A 26,017-nucleotide genomic window follows, 5' to 3' on the forward strand; every position below is an offset into this window, starting at 1 on the left:
GCGAACCTTTTGGAGCCTGGAATCGTCTATGTACACTTGGACGGGGGCACCAGAATTCTGATTCCTCGATGTGGTCCCTTTGTCATCCTCCATTTTCTTGCCCCTCTTTCGCCGACCGCGCACCGAGGACGCATCCCCGACTATCTTCGATCCACGTCGCGTGTACCGCCGCCCTTTTCGACCACGAAGATGTCTCCTGGAACGTCTGAAGTTCGTCTTGGTCCGGTAACTATTTGCATCGTATCTATGAAGGCTTTTGGTGCCCGGAGCGTTGTAATTGCTTCTGTAGTCCTTCAAGGTCCTCTTCTGCGGCGTGTAATTCTTTATCGTCCCCTTGCTACGAAGCTTCTTCTCACGTTTTAAGGAGTCGCTCTCCAGCGACACGTTCTCTTCGGTAGCGAGCACACTGTCCTCCTCAGTGGCGCCTTTATTTACCTCGTTAACGTTCGATGGAACGTATCCGCCCACTCCGCGTTCCTCGGTTAAGCCCTTCGCTATAATATCCCACAGCGGGGACGTACTTTCCATTACGCTATTCAAATTACCTCTCTTCAAAGCCCTACTACTCGCTGGAGACTTATTGCCATGCAGTACGCCTGTCGACAAATTTTTTAAAGCCTCGTCTAAATGCATAGCAGGTCGAATCGCGGGAGAATCGATTGCCGCAGCAACGGGAAACACTTTGTTCCTCTTCTTGCCCGACTTTACCAAGGAATCTCCGTGAAGGGTTTCAGGTAACGAACACTTGTTACAACCCTTTCCTCCAGTATCCTTCTCGTCCTTCCATGTACCATCCTTCTCTTTCGATCTTTCTGTCGCCAGCTTCTTCCTGTATCCGTACTTAGTCGAACGTAATGGATCTGCTAAACGAATTACACTGTGAGATTGATTCGATCCCTCGTCTAGCTCCTTGACCACTGACGAATCTACTAAACGGGTCACATGTGCGATGCCCATTTCCTTCCCTTTCCCAATCTCTTTCTTCCTAGCAGAAGGTTCGCGCAGATTTCTACCAGCTTCCATCGCAAATTGTAAATTCTTAGCACTCGTGGATCCGTAGCGATTCACACTCTCCCCAAGCCTCGATCGATGCCTCCCCTCGTCCCCGTTCACCACTCGATCCTGATTCCTCGCGGTGTCCCCAGTTCTTCCGCTTCCTTTCCCAGGAACCTCGTTCTTCCGCCCCGACGCTCGATCCTGCGCAACGTCGACCCTTGATGCTATTTTATCGCCGCTTGGCGGCCTTCCAGCCTCCACTTCCGGTGACAATGGCGATGCAAACGTCGACGAACCCTCAACCTGCTTTTTCGAATATTTCTCCCGCAAGGTGGAATTCGTTACCGGTGAACTCGAAGCTTGGCCCGACCTCGCGAGAAATCCGCCCAGCTGCTCTGTCTCTTCATCTCTGCGTGACCCTTCCGCCGAAATCGCGGCAATCGGTTTGCTCCGTGCTTCTTTCCCGAGACAGATATCGGGCACGGCCGCCTCGCCGCTTCCGATTGTTCGACTTCTACTGGGATTTGCGTCCGTGTTTGGCTTCGTCTCTGATCGAGCTTCGCTTCCCACCGTCTGGCGGTGTGCCATCCGATTGTCGTCTAAACTCGTGTATTCAGTCTCCGTTCGTAACCTGTTGCGAGGCGTGTTTGTACCGTCGTCGTAGTTTGACTTGGACCCGGCGTGGAAACTTTCCAAGGAGTCGTTCGAACCTCCGAACTGGTGTCTCGCGTTTACCTCCGGATCGCAGGAACAACAGAAACCCTGGAATCGTTTGGTGCCAGTTATTTACTGCGGTCCAAGATTCCCCCAAAGAAACTTTCCCCAGCTTCGAATCCCTGCTCGCTGGCGAGTCACGCTAGAAAATTGACCCAGCTATCCGTGCGACCAACCTCCTCAAACAACTCGATAGCCCTGATGTTCTTTATAAGTCAGATATGGGAATATCAAGTTGTTCGAACAGAAACGTGCCTCAATTTGCGAATAGTAACAAAGTACTTGTTGCGTCGCTGGCAAGTGTGTTTAACTTCGTTTACCTGACTGAACGGGACTGGCTCTTCGCGGTAAAACGTCTGACCGCATGTTGGGCTATCAGAATGAACGTTGCAGCCCATGTAATTTGGGCTCCCGTTGTTGATCACCTCTTCCCTCGCCTCTGCGTTAACAACCTTGTTGAAAGTCGCGCGATCAATAAGTTTACCCGCGAGATTCTGCCAGCTGCTCTGCTGGTATCTTCATCAACGATAGATAAAACGTTTCACCGCGCGTTGATAACACTGCAGTTATCGAGGTCTGACAAGCTGGACCACCTTCGCAACCTTCGATCGATGCTGCTTGCGTCCAGCATGAGGTACGGTACCAGCAGAGCCACCAGTAGAAAGTCAGTTATAAAAGCACAGACGTGGTATGGAATAAATTGAACATCCAATGCGATTTTCTGTTCCGAGCAAATGGGGTTCAGAAAATAGTAGAGTAATGGTTATTACTTTTCTAAAATGTTTAAACAGAGTTTATATACCCCACAACTTGGGACAGAAAAATGCTTCGAACGATAGGTCTCCTCTATATCTCGTCTGCGATAAAATCTAATTAACTTTCTGGGGAAATCAAGCGTCGCGACTTCTGTAATACTCACACTTTGGAATTTTAATCCGTACATTTGCAACACTGTCTCTTGACGAACTTTAATCACGAACGGACTCTGCAGCGGAATTTTTCTCATCGTGGCTGGCTCGAGCACGTGGTCGATCACCACGAACTTTTCTTCCGTTTGAGTCTGACGATAAGATCAACTCATTATCCACTGGAAATCCACTGTCATTCCATCGAATGGTAGAACAAATTGCAATTTAATCGAAAGAGGACAAAGTGTAAGTTTCACCTTCCCGATATTGATCAACTTTAGACTGATAAAAATTTTCCTCGTGCAATTCTTCGTCGTCCCCCGATTCTCTTCCTCGTAATTTCGTTCCCAGCGAGCATTTAACCTGTCGCCCAAGGTGTCGAACGTTCTACAAAGTGATAAGTGAAAACGAAAGAGCAGAAGCTGCCCTTTATCATTCCAACACTATCAAATAGCTATTTTACTTTTCCCTCGCGAATTTCGAGCAAGGAGAGAGCACAGCCTTGACTTCGATCGACGGTCGATCCCATTCGCTGAACTGATCGGGAACTTGTTTGTTCCTGGGAAAACGCGAGGGGCAATCTGGATTCGTGGAGGGATGAAGCCGTGGAACGTACTGGAATTCCGACACGTAGGGGAAACGTGCCGCGCTCATTCTGGGACAATGGACCAGTTGCATCTGCACAGATCGATTGGGCAATAAATAACCGAGATTTCCAAAGGAGGCCTCGACCGTTTGTCCTCCGGATGACGAATGGCCCAAGGTGATTCGCGATAGTGAAACCAGGTTGCGCGTTACCCAGAGGATCAGGAGGTGCCAGGCAGCCAGTGACATGGTAGGTCAACTGCCAGAGAACTCATCTCTCAAACTTTTACTCGCGCAACAACTTTCGCACGTGTGAACGGAGTTTCGGGAGGAGAATGTTGCGAGGCGCTGGTTCTGGTTTAAAAACGATTAATTGCGTCTCTGTTTATATTCCACTTGGGGTTAGAAGCAGAGGAACGTCGAGAGACTCGTCTGTTTCCTCTGCGCGAACGATCGATAGGGGAATCGAATCGAGATCGCAATTATTCGCAAGAAAGTCGCATGCATTTACAAAGCAGCTTTTCTCCTACATTCAGGACACTTTCACTTGTATATAAACCATATTTATTTGCCATATGAGTTATCAGCCATTTACATTTACAACGGTGTTTAAATAACGTGACTTTATGCTTTCGATTCGACGAGGGACGTTCGAGCGTCGCCGACGATGGCCACGCGTCTCAGGGTGTGCTCTGCGCACAGATGCATGACTTTCTTTCATCCGGCTGGACCATCGAGAACGATCGCGCCGAACGATCCCTCGAGTTGCTTAAGTACTGCTTAAGAATATCACAGATCGCGATTCCTGCGTAAACGCACTAAAATTGTAACAACCTTCGCTAGTCGTCGGCTCACGACGATGAAATTTCTGCGGCTCGCGGAAATTTGTTTCGCGGAGCGCTGATTACCGCTGGTCTCTCCGTCGCGGATGCGAGAACCAGCATCTCCGTTCGACGACCAAGGAAAATAGCGTCGCGACGGACAGCGCACCGTGTCGCAAACGGCAAGGAAAAATCGTGCCTGCGAGTGATGAATTCACGTGATAGGGGTGTTGAAAGAAACGTGTACTTATAATCGGCAGTACCGAAGTGTCCAGCGCCTGGCTTGAACTGCAAAGCAATCCAGTAAGATCCTTCAGTAATTCGGTGGAACGAAAGAAGTGCGTGTCGATGTTATTAAGTCTGGTTAGTTTCCGCGAGACGGTGCCGGCTGCTCGTCGCGATCGGCTGGGGTGAACAGAAACCCGATTTTCCATCGAGAACCGAGCGAAACGGTGTCACGAATAAAAGCGAAGCGTTAATCGAAGAGTTTGTGTTCGTACGGGTTAAGAACCGAGCGAAATAGGAGGCGAATTAAAGCGCGCGCTAATCAGCCTGGTCTCTAACTCCCTCGCGAAAGCAACGTAAGGCGAGAGTGTTGGCTGACCGCGATTCGAAGCAGATCGGTTGCTTTCGGGCTGACCCGCGCGGATCGTCGCGTCATCTGAACGCGGTGATCTCCATCGCGTTCAGCCAGCCCAACTAAACTAAACTGAAGAAGGATCGGGTGGGAGAAGGGCACGTTATTTACAGAGTTTACAGACTAACAAGAGCGAAGACAATCGGTGCGCGAGAAACTAAATAGATCCGCTTCGTAGATGGTTACAGTTCGCGTTCGTCGACCTCGTTTTCGCGAACGCACTGATCAGCCGCTTCTTCTCCGAAGAACTTCGACTCGGAAGTTCCACGCGAGTGCAACCCTCGATCTTGCCACCCTCCAGTCCCAGCTCGAATTGGCCGGAGCATCGCGTTCCAAGTTCATCCTCTTGGAGAACCACTCCACTTTCCCTGTGCTCCGTTCAAACAAGACGCGATCTCTCCCATCTCTACCGAGAACTGCTCGTTCCGCTAAGAAACAACGTTGATCGCTAATTCCATCAGCAAGCTTACCGATTTCTAACCGACTCGTCGCAAACTGAACGACCGAAGCGCTTTGTAATTTGCTTATTCTGCGTGTACGTGTGTTTTCCTCGTGTGTACGTCGTCTTCCTCCGTTACCTTTTGCGTATATCACACATACACTCTCTCTCTCTCTCTCGTCTGATGTTTCGTATAATTTATTGCTTTCACTATAATTAATCTAAGATCCTCTAAAGCGTCGTAGGGAGAGATATTAACATTAATGGCGCGTTTAAACGAGTTTGCTTCGACACCAAATGGTGGTCGGCTCCCGTACAATCGCCCCTCTTCTCTCGAAACACTGCAAGCTTTTCTATCGATCGATCCTTTGTCGTCGCGATCGAACGAGCCTCATCGATTTTCTTCCACGCGATACTTTCCTTTCCACTCCGCTCAACCGTCTGGATAGAATTCCTGAAAAAAAGTAGACGATTACACTCTCTGCCCTCCTGGGTATACAAATGAATTAAATCGTCTTTTAATCGGGGATACCTGAATCGATTCCCTCCGACGCAGGATCGCTCGACAATCGCTGACAAAATGGTTGACCCTCGTCGCTGGGGTCTTCAACTGCAAGACGCCGTTTTCTCAGCCGAATCCCAATGATCAAGAACTGATGTTATAGATGAAGTCTGACGTTGCTGGCAAACGATCGTCCCTGCCTGATCATCACCAGGTGGTGCACTTGTTCGGGGGGTTCATCTTGGCTCCGATCGGGCAGCGAAACGCGTCCGCGAACGCTTGGGAGTTCATCATTATACCGTTGACCCTGAACAGAAAGAGAACACTGTTATTCCCGACAATCAGGGCCGAACTCGAAGGATCATTGATGGGCGAAAATCACCTTTCAGGCTGAGGCGTGTGATAATCGAGTTCAACGGAGAGAATGTAGGCCTCGGCAGTCATATTAGAACAGTAAGTCTGGAACAAGGTTGAAGACGTCACCTGACGATCTCAAGTCACTGGGTTAGTGTAATTCAGTGGGCGAGGTATTAGTTACCTGGGCGGCGCTTATGAAGAAAAGCTGACTCGGTCGAAGTCCCTCTAATCCAGGGAGAGTTCGATCCTTTCCGTTTGTCAGTATGTGCCAGGTTTTGTAAGAAATTTGCAAGGCTCCGATATCAGCGACGTTCTCGTTCCTCGTCACGTTCCAATCGAACTGCAGATAAATCATTAGTTTTTGCCGCCTTACAAGGGCCCCTGAATCTCGCTCAAAATAGGAATCGTTGGAATGGCTGTTCCCCACCTGTACAGCAACGTCGTTCCCATAAAACTGTACTTTCTTCCAAAAGCTCCGCGCGTAAAGTCTGGCGACACACTCGATCCTCGCTTCCAGCCTCTTCCAGGACTCCGGAGTGATCCAGAGCCATTGATCGACGTTCAGATCGGGGTCCAATGGCAGTCGACGTCGGTGAAGATCGAAAGCGTGGAGGATTTCGTGGCCGATCACCGATCCCAGGGTTGCGTAGGCTGCATACGCCGGACCACCGTCCCAGGACCAGGACCAGGCTGTCATCATCGCCAGTGGAATGCCTGAAATTGATCGCATGCTTCAAAATCGCTCACCCAATCGCGTTTATTGTATAACGATCGCCTTTACCTATTGTATTCGTCGATGACTCGTAGTAGGCGTTCACGCTGTAGGGATAACGGCGTCTGCAAAGAAATTCACAGTTATAGAACCACTTCTATGCAACAGCTTATACTTCCAAACTCAAGCCTCTAATTTATTCCGAAGAGAATCGTTCGAGCCTTGAGCTATTCCGATCTAAAAGAGGGAGTAACTAGTCCCCTCACTTTTCTGTCACGTTCCTCCTGAGAACCTTGTCGTCGACGGTGCGGATCTGTCGAAAGCGTTTCAAGACGCTGCGCAAAAAGTTGTCCGGGTCGATCTCCACCTGTTGGAAGTAATAGACAGTGACGGAAAGCCCGCGGAAGTTTCATCGCGTTGCACGGAAGGAACATTGAACGAGGCCTCACCTCGGTCATTTCGCGGGCCAGCAGGCTCTCATTGTAGAAACCAGGCCACACGTGAAATCTTCCCCTCAACGAGTTGAGCTTCAGCAACGCCTGCGTCCTGGTCTCCTCGTCTAGCCAGGACTTCACCAAGATCCGTTCCGCTACTGTCTCCTTCACGCGCTCGAACAGCCCTGCAACCTAACCACCCAATGCATCTTCTTCTTCTTCTTTCTGTCTTCTTCGTCCACCGCTTTACCGTGATTTCATTTCTCAGCGCCTTACCCTGTTGGACAACGTCTCCAAGTAGCGAGGGGTGTACTGCTGCACGTACAGGGCGCCCACAATTTCGCTGAAGACATCCTTCGTTAGTCTGAAGCAGGATAGGTCCCAATTCTTGCTGGCAGTCACGTTCACGATGTCGTGCAGCGTGTCCACCGCGTACAGCAGCAACAATCCATTGTGAATGATCCTTAGTGACAAAACGCCTATGTGAGTGCACTTGCGATCCACCAACTTTCGCATGCAGGTGTAAAGCGGGCAGCGGATTCTGTTCCATCGGAACTCGACGAAGTGTCGACAGCCACGGTGCTTTAAGGACCCTCTTTTAAAGTAAAAAGTTCGACCTCGGAGGCCGTAATCTCCATTAGATGTCCGTATTAAATGACTGCGGTGGATATCGGCGATATCTCATCGAAAGGATAATAGCCTCGAGGCTATAATAATGAACAGCTGCCCTCGAAAGCATAACGAATTAGCGTTATCGATTCCTCGCGTCCTTGGTCGCGGCAGCCGGAAGTGCGAGCTCATTTATAGAAAGCTCGGTATTTATATTCCCTTTTGCCACGATGCACTTCGCGTTCGCTGTATCGACAGGGACGAAGGGAGTTCGTTGTTTCGTGCTGACTCGAATGTTTGCTTCGCCGGGGATGAATTAATAAGGGGGGGCGGGGGGCTAGCTTTTCATGGCGCGCATAATTTCGTAGACGCGGAAATTCAGCTTCCGGCTGGGTGGCGTTGACTGCGTAACGCAGGTGGGGGTTGAAATTTCTCGACGAAGGGTAATGGACGAATTACGCACCGATTTACGATGCGTGCTGGGTAGTGGCATTAAAATTTATGGCCGCGCCACGTTTATTAACCGCAGCCTACAACGATGTACGCCGCGCACGGACTTCTCGGCTCGTAAATGTTAGGGGGGATGCCTGTGTACCGAGCTAACGATCTCTCTGACGTTCAAAGTACGGCTTAACTCTCATCGACTTGACTGTTTCTCTGTGCAATTTACGATCGCTGCGGTTACCTGTTAGCGAAACTAACTCAAATGGTATTTGAAAATTCTTAATCGCCGCGAGCCCTGGCAAATGTTGCGCGGAATTAGGTAGGCGAAGGTCGTGTGTCAAGGCTGCTGCTGAAAATCTTCGGCACCGCTGTTTTCGATCCACACTGACGATCCTCGCACTAGCGAAGCGGATGCTCGCCGCGCTCGTGTTTCGGCTGGCCGAAATTAATACGAATAGTCATCTCGACTCGCGGCAGAACAAGTCCGAGCATTAGGGACGATACATGGTTGAGCACAGATTGGCGGTAGGATCCGGGAGTCTCGTTCCCGTTGCGCAGAATACCTTCGGCAGTAATTATCGCGCTGGTCTGGATGTATTCATCCCCCAGTCGCGTCTGTATGTCTATGGAAGATAATGGCGAGCAGCGCGTGCAGCCTGGATAGAGTGGCGTTTCGGAATCCCGAAATGTTTGCTCGGCTATCTGTCTAGTCTGTCAATATTAAGGCTAACTGGATACGAAGTCAATAATTCACGGTTATCGCTGCGCGGCTTCTGGCGAGCCGAGCGGGAAGTGGCTACCGTCAAGCAGCATTCGGTGTTCGAAACTTGTTAAATATTCAGGGAACGGTGCCGGATACCTAGCTCCGCCACGATCCATCGCGAGACGCAGAAGAAACCATCGCATTTGCAGAAAGATCCGCTTTAAACGAAAGCTGTACGCCGAACGAAATTTCCCTTCGGGTTTCCTGAAAAGGGGTGCATTCCTCGCGTTCGCAGACCGAACGAGGCGAGTTAAAGTATCCGCGGTCCTCTTTCATAGCCTACAACTTTTCCTCTCGTTCCCCTTGCTACCTGAATGGCCGCAATCCAAGTGGCTCGAGGAACTGGATCGAGAAACCAATTTACACATCGAACTCTCTCTCTCTCTGCGTTCGCTAATTAAATTCAATCCTCAACGGAAACATTTCCTTTCGGCGTAACGCTTTCGTTCCAACCTTCCACCGTTTCGGGAAACGTTTGTGGCGCGGGCTAACCCTCTACTCTCTCGGTACTCGGTTGCAAAGTTGGATCGTTGCTCGATAAACGAGCCTGACTCCCAGCTGTTTCGTGTAATTAAAGTGTGCTTCGGAGGAAAGGCTTTTTCGAACGATTGCATCCGCGGGACTTGCTTCGTCGGCTAGGCACGCTTGCACCGGTGGCGTCCAGGTACAACGGCTCCATCGGAAGCGGCGATGTATCGGTGATACCAGTGACTTTGGACGAATCAATCGACGGAACACGCCGCAACGTTGTCGCGCAACGACGCGTGGGCTGTTTGCACGCGCCCGTAAGTGTGCATTATGCAAATCCGTCACTCCGCTATCGTCAGAGGGAAGTACCTCGGTGCACGCGCCCAGAGTGCATGCAATCTGCCTCTGTACAGCGGTGGAATGCAGCCGAGCGTGGCGAGAAGTTCGTTTAATGTAATCAGTACGTTTCGGTAATCGACGCTGGAGAAGTTAGCTCGGGCATGACTCCCTGGGACGGGGCTCCAACTACCCCGATAAAAACAGCTCGCGGTCGCGCTAGCCATTGCGAGATTCCCTCGTCCGAGCGACTTTCAGGTCCATGGAAACCTGTCGTGCGCGAAGCCGCCACGCTTCTGCTTTTAAAGAATGTTGTACCGGTCAGGAAAGAGAATTAAATTGATACCTTGGAATCACTGGGGCATTTGCGGTACTTGTTAACCTTCGCTTTTCCCATATGTTTGTGGTCAATGTTATATTATTTATATCTAATGCCATGGGATCCACGTTGAAGACTATGATACAATTAATTGCCGATTTCTTTTCTTCCTCGAATACCATTATATTCCTGTGACCCCTGTTCTTCGTTTATCTCCCGATAAAGAATATAAGTTACTTTTACGCGAGCTCGCGTTCTGCGTCCTCCCGCGAGGACCACCGTGTAAATAATTGGTCAATTCTTTGCTGGACCATTCAGATAACTAAACGATCCCCGTTTTTTCCAGTGTACCACGATAAAATTCCCTCTGGCTGCTAATGCAAAGAGTTTTGCCGTAAAAATGACAATAATTGGGCACCTTCTTCCACGATGCTATTTAGATAAGCTGGTTACCCTCGTTTTCCTTTGCACCCCGGCAATCCACCTATCGCGGCACGTTTCTTCAATCCAAGTTCCTGTGCCACGGTTACATTCCGGAGGACATAGTCCGTGAAAATCGCCAGCAAAAATGTATTTAATAAGTAGATTTCGACGCCAGTGACAGATCTCCGCTTGCAAATTAACGGCCCCGAGCGTATGAAACTCCGCTTCATTGGATTTCCGTTTCAATGTGTCATTTAAGCCGACGCGACCGATACCGTATCGCAAGCCCGCTGACGAACACTCCGCTCGATCGTTTTCCGGCTCCCTCGGCCGCGATTTCAGTTTTTAATTCGACAAACAAGGAATCACGATAGCCGAACGACTCGCTAATTGACTGAGCTGCAGGCGACTTAATTGCGTTTCGATCAGAGAAAGACCGTACCCAGTGCTCGTTATTCCACGGGTTGCACCGATTACCGTGCAAACAAATATTCCGCCAATACCGGCGCTTCCCAATTCCGGCGTAATTCGATATATTAATCTCTGGGAACGAGAGATCCCCGCGGCGGGGGGTGGCGCTCGAACAGTGGCGAAACTCAACGTCCGCAATGAAGACCATTTTTCTCGAGCATTCTCGCGCGGCGGATTAAACGATCGCCACTAAATCGAGCAGAATCCAATCGCGGAACAACGCCGCTACGAACGAACGTATTTTCCTCCCCTTAATTACCGCGTTCACCACCCTTCTTGGAATCAGTGTCGGCGATTGAAACGGCCTCCTCCCTCCCCCCGAACCCTCCCCGCCGCAGGGGAGCCCGTTCGATAACAATATTTCTGGTGCACGCGACGAGACTAACGAAGACGAATGCAGCCGCGGCGTAATTGAATTCATTTGGTCGGCCGACTGCATTTCGTTTCATTAATATTCATTCATTAGCCCATCTACGTTGACCGAGCGATATTTATTCCCGGGAGCGACGGCTCTCCAACTTCCTGAACAATGTCGCCCGCGATATCAGCGCGAATTAACGGGCGCCTCGGTCAACTCGCAGGGGTGGAAAGGCAGTTCGCGTTTCGAAACGTTGCTCTCCGAAATGCGTTCCGCGGTCTAGAGATCAAACAGGGTACTTGTCGAGCGACTCGGTGAAAGGCGACGCGTTCAATTCTCGCTACCCATAATATTGGAATGTTTAATACTTCATTTCGCTTGTGACGTGAAACAAAACGAAGCTAAGAGGCGGTAAACATTTCAATATCCAGCTAGTATAAATGCAAGCGTCGAGGGTACGGAATATTGACGGGACCACTGCGATATTTCTGTTTGGCTTCCGTCGCTTTTATCAAAGTACAGCGGACTCGAATATTGGCTTTTAAAATATCCCCTCATTTGTGGACGACCGACACCGGGATTCTGGGAATCGGATTATTATTTCACTCGCTGCAGCGTAAAAACATTTCCCACCATTAAATCATTAACTGTTTACCGTGCGCTGATTTTCTTAGAATAAACCGTGGAACGATGAATCAATTAGAAGCGTAACCGAGGGAAACGCTGGAGCACGCAAATCTGTCCGTAATGCCCGCCATAAAGAAGAAAGTTACGAACTATGGGCAGGGGGTGGCACGCATGGAGCACAGGCGTTGTTAAAAAATAAAAAGATCGCCGCGTCGATATGAAAGGCAGCTCCGTGGCAAAGTAGCGATCGTAAAAACCGCCGACGCAGCGACAGTTATTGGGCATCGTTATTTTTAATATCACGCCGATAGTTCGGCTAATAAACAAGCCGCTGGTGACGATAATATAATGGGTGTACAGTGGCGGTTAGCTTTTATTTAGAATGGAAAAAGAGAGTCGTTGCTCGTTATTGCGAAAGCGAACAGCTGTTGAATGGCCGCAGGTTCGCGTGCACCCTGCCTCGCGAACACACAATTTGCCCTTGCTTTAAATAACGCAATCGAACCGCAAGTATTTTTGCTGCGTGGAGCATAGGGCCCTAACGAACTGATTCATTCCGCCACGATTGCACGGTTTTCCCTTGCGTTGCGAGATTTCATGCTCCCAGAGACCAGGAAGTTTAAATCCTCCAACTGGGAGAACGGAATCACGAAGTCTCTGATTCATTTCGCGGCATTTCGAACTCTTAACGATTCTATCGGTGCTCGAAACTACCCCCCGTATTAAATTCCCCGCCACTCTTACCGGCTCCCTCTATTTTTTCCAGTTATTTTTTTAAGATAGTCTCCAAGCACGACGAGGAAACATCTGTCGCGAAGAATGTACCTCTGTCTCTGGGAGTCTTAAAGAGAGAAGCTGATTATTACCCCGAGGTGGTGGCTCGCGATTCGCCCCGCTCGCCGATTAGTGTGCTCAGCTGTTACGCCAGAAATCACGAGCCACGAAGTCTCGAGGCGGTCGGAGCCTTTAATATTCCGCGAATCGAGCTTAATGTTGCGGAAGAAAGGAGAAGAATCGAATTCGTCGCTCCTCTGGAAGATACGCCGCGAGCGGGTCGAGGGGTGGCGTGTTTTCGTGCTTCTCCACCGCAATGAATTATTTTCTGTCGAGTCGGGGCCTAGACTCGTTCTTATCAAAAACCGCCAAGACGGAAGGCCACGGGAATTTCTGCCAGCTGTTTCGTTTAATGGATAACATCGGGGGTCGGAACTGTCAGGAGAATTCTGTCTTTCTTTAAACCTCTTTGGAGTCCTGAAAAAGTATTCTCCATACTTATCATCACTGTCTACATCCGAAATACCCTTCCTTCTTTAAGGGGTTATACCTAGTCAGGCGGCCGCAAAGAGGCGAATGTTTGTGAATTTTTTTTGAAGAAGCGGAAGCATATATTCTTACAGAACTTTTTGCACTTAAAAGAGCAACATTTAAAGAACATTTGGTAATTTTTTGGTAGAAAAATATTTACATTTATAATAAAGTAACGACCTATAGTTGAAATCATGATTTTTTTCGCAGGATTTTTGTACGGAAAAATCAGAATTTCAACTTTAAATAGCCGCCGTTTTGTTTTCAATTAATATTTTAGAAATTCCCTCCGTTAATCGGAAGATACATTGATATACTAACGAAATTTTTTTTGTTTTTTGATTTTAGATAATCTGGTTCCGAATGGCAGTGCTCACCGCAAAAGGTAATGTTCTTTAAATGTTGCTCTTTTAAACGCAAAAAGTTTTGTAAAAATATATGCTTCCGCTTGTTCAAAAAAAATTCACAAATATTCTCCTCTTTTTGGCCGTCTGACTACTTAGGTATAACCCCTTAAGGGGTCATTCTACTTTGATCGGTCAAAAAATGAAGCTATTTTTAAAGATTTTTTCTCAATAAAAACATATAATGAAACATATAATGAAATAAATCTTTTCGAAATTTATTAAGCTCCTCTTATTCCTCAACAAAAATTGTTAATCGAGCTACGGGCGATCGCCACACTCATACAGATTAAGAATCTTTTCGAATTTTGTATTTCTGATAAGCCTGAACTGGGAAATCACCTAAGCCACGAACATACCCTTTTTTGTAGGTGTCACATTGAAGCTACAAAAATACATATGAAACAAATTAAAAACAATCATGTTATTTTTTTTTGCCTAATATAAGAGCAGCTTAATAAATTTAAAAAATATTTATTTCATTATATTAGTAAAAAATCTTTAAACATAGCTTCATGTTTTTAACGATCAATGTAGAATGACTCCTTTAGAAACATTTGTTCCATCATTTTCTACGTGTTACATCTCGTTTAATCGTAAATAGAGAGACCAACCCCCGCGACCACGAATTCCCAGCATTGTCCGATGAGACATTCCCAGGCAATTTATCGAGCCACTATGTCTCGCGCTTTACCTTCTGGAGAAGCGATTCAGCAGTTTCCCGACGCTGCGAAAGTAACGCGGAGCGGTGACGTAAACGTAGACCAGCTGATCGTCGTAGGTGGATCGATCCTTGTTGCGTCTGTGATTGTAGAGATCGGCAGTGGCAGAGCCCATAGTAACGTTCAGCAGCGTCCCCCACCTTATCTAACCCAGGAACGAAAGCAAATCATTTTTTGTGGCGAGGCGTCGAGCCGCTCCTCGTCGATGCCACCTCGCGTTAACGGCTACTCACATAACCGAAGCTCTCCTGCAGATAGGACATGTTGAAAGGGACGTAGACCCTCTGATCGACGTCCACCCAGTTGTAGAGGTCCTTGTGCTTCGGATAGATCTGCCACGTGAAAGTGGAACGTCATTCAATGGCCCGAATGGCCGTGAAAGGGCCTTTCACGATGCCACCTGGGATCTTTAGCTCATCAAGAGAGAAAATGGTACGAATGATTTCTAAAAAAGGGTGCCGCGAAACTGAAATGTGCTTCTGGATACGTATGAATCGAGAAGCTTTCTGTACTCGTGATTTCCATTGAGAGTTGTCGGCTCCGAGGCTCTTTGACACTCGAAACGTTCGATGAACTTAAAAAGCGGCGCAACCGAGTCGTTGATGGTATTGCTCCCTACCTTGCTAAGGGACATGCAGAACTGCTGCAGCAAATCAGCCTCGGAGGCCCTGTCTTTCGGATCCATCGTCTTCGGGAGGAGGCCCTCGATGATCTTCTGAATCCTCCTCGATCGCTGCTCCTCCATCTTATTCTGAAAGTAACAGCAACAGATTTACAAAAGGGTCCAGCCACGCTCAGCCCCTGCCAGCTCCTTCCAACTAAAGCTCGTCTTTCTTAAACGGATCCTACTGAAACCCTTCCAGCTCCTCCGAGATTAAACCGCGATCGGTTACAAAGATACTGGCTCAGGGGTTCTTTCAACGGACTCCGGCAACGTTTATTAATTCCTCGCGATAACAGCGATCAAACTTCTCGGCGGGAGTTTCCCTGGCGGGTCCAGGGATCGCCGGAGCGTAAATAATTCGGAGAGAGATCGATGGACGCTGCCGTCGGCGCGTCTTGCCCCGAGTATCCGGAACAGCGACGGGGAAAAAAGGCGAAATTGATTCAGCCCCCGTAGCGATAAGGCAACTATCGAGCTATTCATGATCGAGGACCCGCCTCGGCCCTATCTCTGGCATACTTTCCCTCGCAACTTTGCCACTCGAGGGGGGCTTTAACCAGCCCGCGGGAATCCTCTCCGTACGTTCCTCGGTGCAGCGCGAACAGGCCAGGCTATCGAGCGCCTTTTTTGCTCCTCCTCCACTTTCGACCCGATCCACCCCGTGGAGAACGGAAGCAGAACTGAGAGAAATATACCGCCGTCTTCGTCGGCAGTTTCGTCCGAGTAGCTCGAAAAGGCGTTCTCTCGAAGAATCCAGAAATTTGGCTGAGTTCTCGCGCGGAATCGAAACGGGCACGGTTTTTACGATCGAGAGCTTTTATGCGCTTTTATTTCGACTATCCCGTAGGGTGTAGGTGGTAGTTTCGTAACAGCCCGGCTGAAAGTTCTCCGCGTTCCGAATCTTACTGTTAGCCACGGAAGGGGAAAAGGTACTCGAGATTCTGCCACCCCTATCATCTTCAACGATCCAACGATATCTGACTTGATATTTACACGCCGCCGGATCTTCGTTAATATTCTGGTTGCCGCGTCCGAAAGCTGCTTGAGTTCGAGACCACGTTTTACCTGGAGGACAGTGTTGCCCGTGATCCAGCACGAAAGATGGAGTCGAGGTGGATGCTTCGGATCCTTCTATTATCATCGCCAGCCATCGGCGCCCGGTAACGCGGGCATTATTAAAGGTTCGAGGAATTAAAAGGAGCGCTGGAGAGTCGATGGGCATCGTTATCGAAGTCGTTAGCGTTGCACAAAGCAGAGAATTCCGCTTTCCCTTCCGGTGGTGTGTCATCGCGTACGAACCAACCCTCTCCTCTTCGTCCACCTCTTCGTCCTCATCCTGCTCCTCGATATCGTTCAATCGACGTGCCCACTTTCGCTCCCTCTTCCCCCGCGAAAAGAACGCGACCCAATTCCCCAAGTTTCCACGGGGATCGAGGCATCGATCCCGCGGAAAGAACGTCCTCGTCGGCGGTCCGTTCTCGAGTGATCTCCAGCGGCGTTCACCGGTTCGACGCGGTTCTCCTTCGGTAAATAAATGAAGTCACGGCTAGGAAGCTTGTCGGCTCGGCCAGAGGGGGGCCGAATGGTATGGTAACTAAAGCAATATCCGCTCGCTCCTCGTGTTTTATTCGCGGGCCACGGGCCCGTGGAATTGCAAGCGCGAGACGCCTGCCGCCTAAGAACTCGCTGGGGACCAGAAGAAACGAAGAAATAAGAAGGAGCTAGGAAGAATCCGGTGCGAGGCGGGGTGGGCCGGGGGTCTCAATTAGGCGAAGCAACGTTGGGTATTCTGACGCCGTTGGAAATCTCGCTGGTTTGCTTCCATGTATGAATTATCAAACAGGAAGGAGCACAGCTGAGACGCCTTCCCCTAAACATCGCCCTTATAAAAGAATAAACCACAGCGTTGCGGCAAATCTGGAAGGAACGTTAATGCGGCTGCACCAGGAGAGGAAAAATGTTACCCAACCGCTACCTCTCGGTAGGATTCTCGAGGAAAAACGCTGGAAAAAAGCGATCCTGAAAGCTTCCAGATCCACTCGACCATTGGAAGCGATCGGGACGAAATTAGGGCGACGTTTCGTGAAACGGATACCCACTTGCAAACGAGAGCGACTTAATGAACTGGATTCGATTACTGGTCTCGGTGGCCTGCCAGGTTTTTTGCCTCAGCTGCGCTATGAAGTGTCGAAGGGACTTTAAAAGGACTGTCGCCGGTGCAAAGTTTGCCAGGACAATGAAAAACAGTGGAGCTTCCCATGATCCTTCTTTCTCGCCCGCAATCTCATCAAAATATAATCCCCTCGTAACGAATCGCGCCTCGGAGGAGAGATTTTCCGAATTACAGCCAGACAGAGGGGGAAGTTGCGCGTTACGCGATTCTCTTAATGAACACAGCGGGGCTAGATGGAATTAATAAGGTGAATCCGATTACACTGTCTCCTCGCTGCGGCCAGTTTATTTGCTCCAGTTACAGCTTAACAGCTTATCCTCGCAGGCTGGCAGTGGTCGCGAAGAAAAAACGGCCGCCGCATTTTATATCGCGGGATCGCGTAAAATGCGCGCCGCGGTTTACTCGCGTCGGTATATGAAACGGTGGTACGCGAATTTATTAAATCCGGGGCCGGCCGCGCGCTACAAAGCCGGCACGCGGCGCGGTTGCTCTCGTCGCTCGTAATTTCTATTAAGCAAAGTGGAGGGTGTTTGGAGAACGCTGAATCACCCTAATTAACGTGCGAAACAAAGAACTCGCGGGATACTGTACAGGATGATCCTAGCGAGGCGATCATTTCCAACAGAAATACCCTGAATATCCTCCTCGAATCTGTTGAAACGAGTTAATACGCCCTCGAACCTCCATCCAATGACCGCTCTCCACTTCGTGATAATCAGCCCCGCGTAGAGGAAATTTGAATATTCAAACAGTGGATACGCGACAGACGCGAAGAGACAGCGGTGGCAGTGAGCACACCCCCTTTCCAAGGGTGGGTTATTAACGGATGTAACAACGTGCCACGTCTCCAAACCCGACCATCCGCGAGCCCCGTGGAGTCATTAATTTGAATTTAAATTCGATTTCCATGACCGTCCTCGGCGGAGGTCGAAGAAAGGTTGCAAGTGGCGGTCGCAGGAGGTTGCGTGCGCGTGATCGCCCGAGCAGTGGTGCATTTACCGGAATTTCGGTCATTAACCCGGGAGTAGGCGCATGTCGGTCTTTTCGACCGACGATTTCATACGTTTTGATGCATGATCCATAGCGTTCGACTGTTTACTTTTTCCGTAGAGCTATTCCTCTTTGAAGGAGTTCGTGACTTATTTATGTTACGGAGCGACACTTAGTGCACTCGTGTAGGTTTTAAATCATACATTTTTACGCGTCGGTCTTTTCGACCATAGCGCGCCTGCTAACGTTAGTCTCATTTCGTTAGTCTCATTTCGTCTGTCGCAATCATGGCTAATACTAATAATAAATTTATAAGTATATTTTTTGAAAAACAAATATAAATATAAAATATATTAGATAATTGCTACTATTGAAAATTAAAAATCAAGTGATAAATTCAAATTGATAAATAGACAATGTAATTTTATATATTGCATTCGCACAAATTTTTATGTAACATTTTATTTTTAAAAATGAAAATTATTTACGTATAACGATTCTGAAGTAAGTAAAATACAATGTTATGCATTATTTATATTATTTCAGTCCTTTTATTAAGTTATTTCTGATTACATTACCGTCGGTCGAAATGACCGACGTGCGCCTACTAACGTAAATTATTTGGCGCGCCTACTCTCGGGTTAATTAGCATGGCGGGGACGTAATCGCGAAGCATGTGCCAGAGACGATGGCCAGGAATCAGAAATCGGGCCGCGGCTGGAGAATAAATCGGGGATGAATCATTCCGAACGGCGCTCGTCGGGAGCAGGCGCGCTTCCCATACGTGTGCCAGGTCGAGCCCTTCCCGAAGGACGGAGGGTACCTCCAGCGGGCCCACTTGCAAGACCGTAATGTCTCTTTTATGAGCCAGCGTCCCCGATGTACAAGGATCGCGGGTGGAAACAGCTGTGAGCTACGCGAAACGTTCCGCGATGCATCGATAACGTTCGCCCATTAACGCCTACGGAGTTTGCCAGAATAATCCGTTTCTAACGAACGTCCCAACGAGGCGTAACTAGATTCATCGCTTCCCCGACAAACATTTGGATGGCAGTCGCTGTTCGGAGGAAGGTAGGATTGACGGGTAAGCGCACGAGAGTCGCAAATGATGAATCAGAGGGAAAACTGCTTACGCAGATTCACAGGGGAGGCGGGGATGCTTTTAATCCGTACAAGTGGTTTTCGAGGGAAAGCAAAATGACGCGACCTCCGCTGCGTGCAGTCGCTCGGATATCTGCGAGCGTTAGTGACCTGCCACGGTTTCTTTGAACGGAAAAGGCAGCGCGGAAATCGGATAAAAGATATTACCTACCTCCAGCAATCAAAGATATTCGAAGCTAGGGTGACATCGTTACCCTGCAAAAAATCCTTTTAGTTCCAGGCTGCAGTGCCGGTGGAATCTCTTTGCGAACATTCAAAGCGTCCATTTCTTACCGAACTTGTTTCCAATCACCGGACTACCCTTTTCCCGATTCTGGTCGAATAATCGTTCGTTGCGATTGATCGGTAAATTAAGAAGCATTAAATGAACACTGCTGCATAGTATTCCCGCGGTCCGCAACCTTTAATTATCGCTCGTTTGCTTTCCCCCTCGGTAAACAGTACATTACGGGAAATTTCATTATACGCGCATATAGAACGGCTGGGATATTACACAAAAGCTCGGGCCATTTGCCGCAGCTCATTAATCAAAACCGACGAAACTTTCGCGACCGGCCAATACGTCGGTGAACGTTCTCGCGTGCTCGATGAATCGATCGAACTCGGCTCGGCCGCCCCTGGTGCACGAGCACCCCGGACAAAATCATCGAAAATATGCCCGCGGACAACAAATGTCGAATGAGTTTTCCAGATCGAGAAAGGAGCACGCTCCGCGCAGGCTCGCTGGGAAATAAACATCCGCGACATTTAATTTTCGGGAAACACGGCTTCGAAATTAGCCCCGGGTTCTATTGTACCTACTTGCTGCCGCGATGTGTGCGGGCATAACATTAATATTCATCGGGCGGGTTACTATCGATGCCGGTGGCTCCGGTCGGGAATCGAAAGCGGCATTTATTAAATTTCATCGGGGCCTTGTATCTAAATTAACGATCTCTGCCGCGAAACGAAACGGGGACACGAGATATCCGTGAATTTTAGGTCTGCGAGCTTCGCCCCGAGATAAGGGGAAGCCTCAAACGATCCCCGTCTTGTTTTACAACGAATAAATTGAAATATTCGCTTATCCGCTCAGCTGCTTTAAGCTTACGGGAAAAATATATAAAATACAGTATCGTAGCTGGTACACAGGCGTGCTGGATGCCGATGGATACTGTAGAAAGCTTTCAAGTGATCGCGGAGGTCCGCGAAGTGGATCTGCGTGCGGAGTAAATGAATCGACTGAATTATGCATGCCGAAGGAAATGCAATTTTAGGAGTCGCATTAAGAAGACGGAAAGAATCGTGTCTAAAAGCTTGGAGCGGTTAAATTGGACCCAGAATGAATGGAATGTCTGAGTTGGGCAGAAGCGAAGGATCTGAATTAATTGTGCGTCGCTGGAGTGGGAGGCGGATCAAAATAATCGCGATGATCTCTGACCAGGAGGCTGCGAAATTTATAGGGAATAAATCGCAGAAATTTCTGCTGAACATCTTGCACGAAAGCGACATGATTTACAAGTAGATGCCAGATAGGAGAGCCACGAGGAAAACTTTTATAGCCTTATGGCTTTCGAACTATCTGGAACAGCTCGGACGAAATGAATTGGGTATAAAGGTTAGGTATGTACGTATATCGCAGCCATGAAACAGAGCATCACAAGTATCGGCGAAGGACGAGAATCTGACCTCCAGCCTGCGCTGCAACTAAATTGAAAATGAAAGGATGGAGGATTGATAGGCGAACCTTCCTCCTTTTGAAACTCGCGAAGCGAGCGCGATTTGGTTTCCATTGAAAAATCCGGAATGAAAGGGGCGGTTGCAGGGGGGTGGCCGTGATTGCGATGGAAGGCAACGATTTGCCGCGTACGTACGCGATCGCCTTGCGGAATGTAGGCCAGCCAGAGACTATTTATCCCGCGGACGGCTGTTTGTTACCAGCCCCGAAATTTCTCTATCGCTAATGCACGCCGGTCGATGGGGCGCGGGCCGTCGCCGACGGTGGCTGGCGCCCACTTTAAACCACGCGATTCCGTGGCAGGGTATCTCCGCTGCCTCTGCCAATTCGCCGCTGGCGCGAACAAAAGACGCTCCTTCGGCAGCCCGCGGTCAAAGACTCCGCCAGAACCGCTGCCAAATTGCGAAAAGCCCGCGCGTAATCATTTATTACCGGCACGAATGTAGATTCGACGTCGGTGTCGAGACTCCGTGCCCGAACAATGCTCGTTAGCTTCGCCCTTTTGCCTCGTGAAAAATGACGGACGAACGCGCAGATTCAGCTGGCCTTATGCTACCAGAGAAATCTAGTTAAAAAGGATACATCCCGTCGAATCGTAAGTAGTCATGCGCTCCAGTTTTCGGGGCTCCGTAATTTAATAGCGCGGAGCTGAATTCAAGCCAGCGTCCCTTCAACCCTTAAACAACCGGCGTACTACTCCCTCCTTTTGTGCGCTCGAACAGAAACATCCCTTTTAAATCCTCCACCGAAGAGTCCCAACCCTCGTCTGCTTTAGTTAAATTACCACCGAACTTGCAACTTTGCTTCCACGGATCCCCAGCTTTAATTGCAGCCGCGAAAAATTTATTTGCGCGCGGCGAAGGGGTTAAATTTGTTTCCCCTACGCTATCTCACTTCGCGATGCATCTCGCGAAAACGTTCCAGCGCACAGTGGGGAAATTTCGCGATTTTATGGCCAAAACCATAAAAATAAATTTTTCAAATCGACAAAATAAATGCAAATGTCAATTGAAGAACTAATATGAGTATCAAATGCCACCGATTTTACTGTTAAATGTTTTAATACAAAGCTCGTGTAGACTCGCAAATGTTCATGCGAGGTTAGACCGATCGCAAAGAATTAATCCAGATTTTCAAGTTGCTTCAAATATTTATATTGTGTTATCCAAAAATAGCGTAAGATATCTTTTTGTCCTCAAAATAATTGTGTTTCGGTTTTTAATAAATATAAGTTTTCAGGGTTTGACCACGAAAATGGATATAGTTCTTCAATCGACATTTGTCTTAAATTTGTAAAATTAAAAAATTTCATTTCTGTAGTTTTGCCCATAAAATCGCAAAATTTCCCCACTGTGCATCGACCCGGTGACGATTGTTCTGTAACGCGCATCATTCGACGGCCGGCGTCGCGGGATGAATCAATTACGCAAATTAAATTCCGCCCTGGAAGCGCGCGGAAACATTTCATGCCGGGGTTTCACCTGGCGCACTGTACTAGGATATCTTGAAATTTTAACCGCGCAGCTCGCTATAATTCACTGCAGGGCCAGCTAGCCTCTTCGTTCGATGCACTTTCTCGTTTGTCGCTCGACTACTTCCGCCTCCATCGAATTAATTATCTAAGAACCGGTCGAATGCCACGAGACCCTAGAAGACACCCTGGAGGAAATGATCGTGCAACGTGTCACTAGTATGATGACAGATTGTAGATTGCTGACGTATTTCAGAATGCAATTTGCGTGGATGGAGTTACGATGGCAGATCCGAGATAACTTTCCATTCAGAGACGGTCTCGTGGGTGTCCAGCAAAAACAAATAATCACCGCGTTTTCATTCACTCGAGTGGGCGATAAGTCTGAAATTATGATTCTTCTCCCCGCGATTACCCTTTGTCCTTTTCCACCTCGGGGAACGCCTCGACGGCGGCGACGATTTGGTGCCAACCGAAGTGAAAACAGTCGATGACTGGCGCTGAGTCGGGCGAAATGCGCGTTATTGGCGCTTTATTACGGCGGTTTGCAAGGATATAGATTTTCCCGCGTATTTTCGCCGGACATCTTGTGCTATCCATCTTCCCCCTGCATACTTCTTCCGTTCTTTCGCGTCGTTTCTCTTCGAAATTGTTCCCTCCTTTCGTAAACTCCTTCCCTTCGCTCTTCATCAACCGCTACTCCTTCATTTACTGATTCATACTGCGAAATCGAGTGGAATAGCTTGCCGGAACCGCGCGATTTTGCTGATCAAGCACAGTTCGCTTCTTGCGCGGGATTCTACCCACCGATCGCGCGCTTCTTGCACCCTCCGCCGTATGAATTCGTTCAAATATTCCTCTCGGAATCGTAGCTAATTCGATAGGAAAATTCTGAAGCAAGTTTCTCTAATTTCGTGTCGAAGTGACTGCAGCGTCCTCGGCGCCCTCGATGATGGCCCGTTAATTCTAGAGCATCGTCGCCTCTAGGGTTTGTCGGCTTTTAAAAAGCTGGTTTAAAAACCGTTTCTTTTCATAAATTTGTAGAATTCGAGAACCGGTTGTTAAATTTTGAAAAAAACTGGTTTTATATACTTAATATGTAAAAATGAATTAATTATTTGATTAAAAACGTTAACATTTTTACTTGAAATCGCCTCGGACATATGCATATCGTAGTAGGTAACAGTTTACTGTAAAACTAATCTTCATGATTAGTTCATATTTTCAGAAGAAAAATACTAAATGAAATAAAGGTTTATAATTTATATTTTGTACGGATTTTAGTTATTTTAGTTTTTTTCCCCATTCGGTTTTGAATGCTGTGTATTTTATTGTGTTATATTTTTGAAGATCCACAAATATTAAATGAACTAAAAAATTCTACGGATTTGTAAGGATTTTAGTTATTTTAATTTTTTTTATTTATTTGGTTTTGTATAGTTAGAGTATATTTAATTTTGTTATATTTTTGTAATTCCATAAGTATTAAACAAATTGAAATTTGTTTAAATAAGTATATTTATTTTCTAATTTAATTATATTTTTTGTGGAAATTCAAAAACCGGTTTAACCGCTTTTTGGGAATAGTGGAATTCGAAAACCGGTTATGTCAAAAGTCGGTTTTTGTATAAACCCTAGTCGCGTCGCGGACCAATGAATCGAGCCAGATATTCGGGACACTCCGCTGCATCTCTAGTTCCTGTCTCCCTGGCAAAGATCCCCTCGCAGCATCGATGCATCCGGTACAGTGCATCAAAGCATCGACTCGATAGGATCACCTCGAGGAGAGGTTTAAAAAACCAACGCACCTTCTGTGCAACGATATGCCCTCTGCTGTGGGAATTCTCCCGATAGCACGTAAATTTCTCCTTTCGTTTTATTCCGGGCCCGCGAGCGACGAGCGTTAACGCCATAAAATGCAAATCACGTCAGAATTTACAATCATGTGTTCACGGGCCATCGACTATCTGTCCGGGACGTTTAATCGAGTTCCGAAGAAAATTCAGCCCGCGTCGATGGAGCGAGCATCGAGACGTCAAAATTCGAGGCATCCACGCCCGCCGGGAATAATTCAGCCAGTTATGGCGTTATTTGGCATTATGCCTTGGCCTACGTTCTACGCTAACCGAACTCGAACGCCGTCGGAAGCGATCTTAGCAAATCACTTGTACTATTACCGCCTCGCACGGGAATTAATTCTAAGCTAAGTGTTGTACAGGCAGACAGTTATGACGCAGCGCGGCTCAACTATGCGCGCAACTTGGCCAACTTCTTCCGGCAAGTTCGCCCGGCAACACGACCCCTTGATAACGCCCAATTCGCGGATGCCATTCGGCGATATTAACGGCGCCGTTCCCGCCGCCGATCGTCTCGCGAAAACTGCGCCCAGCATCCTGAATCGTCCACCCAGATTCCACTATCGTCGATACAAGCGAACGATTGCTGAGCGACGTCAAGGCATTCGGAAGCGAAGCCTTCTTGCCAGTAACGATTTCTGTTTTATTCTAATTCCCGGGCCAAATGGAACTTCCTCGTCAGTTCCCCTCGAAACAAGCAAACATTGACCTACATGTGCCCCGGCGTCAAGCAACTCGGCAAGGTCACTCGCTGCCATAAATAACACACCCTTCAGTGCTGCTCCGTGCACTGCCACCGCTCCATGAATTATACGCGACTTCGAATTTCCAGCAAGGCGCACAGGGCCGAGCGGGACAGGGGAATAAATGCCCATCGTTCGCTTCGCCCTCGAAACTGCTGAAACTTTTCCCCGGGATGGCTTGTCGTTTATCGTTTTCCCCTTGACTCCTGCTGATCGAGGAAGTCGGATGCCCCACGGGGAAACTTCCAAGGGCTGCGAACCCGCGTCAACGGAAATCGCACTCGATAAACCCGGTGCTCCGGAGTTCCTCTCGCTGTTCGACTAAAGGGGAACGGAGAAACGGACGCAAACAGGCCAACGAAACTAACGAAACCGAACGAAAGAGGGCAAACTGCTCCAAGACGAAGAAATCTCGGCGTGGCTCTTCGTCTTAATTCACTGCCTTGTTCCCCCGCCTCGAGTCAGGGTTGAATATAAATCAGCGACGGAAACGCGTCCCGTCGTCGCGATAAATCCCAATTTAACTGCTTGAAAAATTCGCTTCCTCCCGGGTCGATCGCGACGATCCCGTGTTCGGAAACTTCTCGCGAGCACGGTGAACTTGTTATTCCGTTGTTTGCTGGATTTCGGGGCCACCGGGGCGGGGGTTAATTTATTGGGAAGCTCACGGTTCAGTCTCGCGATAGTCGTTATCGGAATTGCTATTTTTCTGGGGGCAAAGTTGCCGCTCGCTTTTATAATAGACGATGGATGGATCCTGTGAAATTTCTGACGGGGAGGCGAATTGGTGTCTGCTTTTATCGAACCTCTTGCACCCATTGTTCCTTTTTTTACGATGCCGGTATGAGCGTCCATCACGAGCAGGCGATACGATAAAATCCTCCCGCA

At 48.4% G+C, this 26,017-nt stretch overlaps 1 protein-coding gene across 2 annotated transcripts in view; it reads right to left on the reverse strand.

Annotated features, from left to right (window-relative positions):
• Positions 1-3,756: 3,756 nt before the first annotated feature.
• The window catches only part of LOC143367818 (neprilysin-1), a 77,891-nt gene continuing 55,630 nt past the window's right edge, over positions 3,757-26,017 (reverse strand). For both annotated transcript variants that reach the window (XM_076810012.1, XM_076810010.1), the window contains 12 exons: positions 14,974-15,105; positions 14,588-14,686; positions 14,327-14,499; positions 7,382-7,568; positions 7,121-7,297; positions 6,938-7,038; positions 6,741-6,796; positions 6,387-6,673; positions 6,141-6,299; positions 5,985-6,061; positions 5,633-5,909; positions 3,757-5,554 (listed from right to left, as the gene is read on the reverse strand). In XM_076810012.1, the coding sequence (XP_076666127.1) occupies positions 5,810-5,909; positions 5,985-6,061; positions 6,141-6,299; positions 6,387-6,673; positions 6,741-6,796; positions 6,938-7,038; positions 7,121-7,297; positions 7,382-7,568; positions 14,327-14,499; positions 14,588-14,686; positions 14,974-15,105 (1,548 nt within the window). In that variant the 3' untranslated portion in view covers positions 3,757-5,554; positions 5,633-5,809. The remainder of the gene's footprint in view (positions 5,555-5,632; positions 5,910-5,984; positions 6,062-6,140; positions 6,300-6,386; positions 6,674-6,740; positions 6,797-6,937; positions 7,039-7,120; positions 7,298-7,381; positions 7,569-14,326; positions 14,500-14,587; positions 14,687-14,973; positions 15,106-26,017) is intronic.

The sequence above is a fragment of the Andrena cerasifolii genome, chromosome 4 (assembly GCF_050908995.1).
Source record: "Andrena cerasifolii isolate SP2316 chromosome 4, iyAndCera1_principal, whole genome shotgun sequence".
Lineage (NCBI taxonomy): Eukaryota > Metazoa > Arthropoda > Insecta > Hymenoptera > Andrenidae > Andrena > Andrena cerasifolii.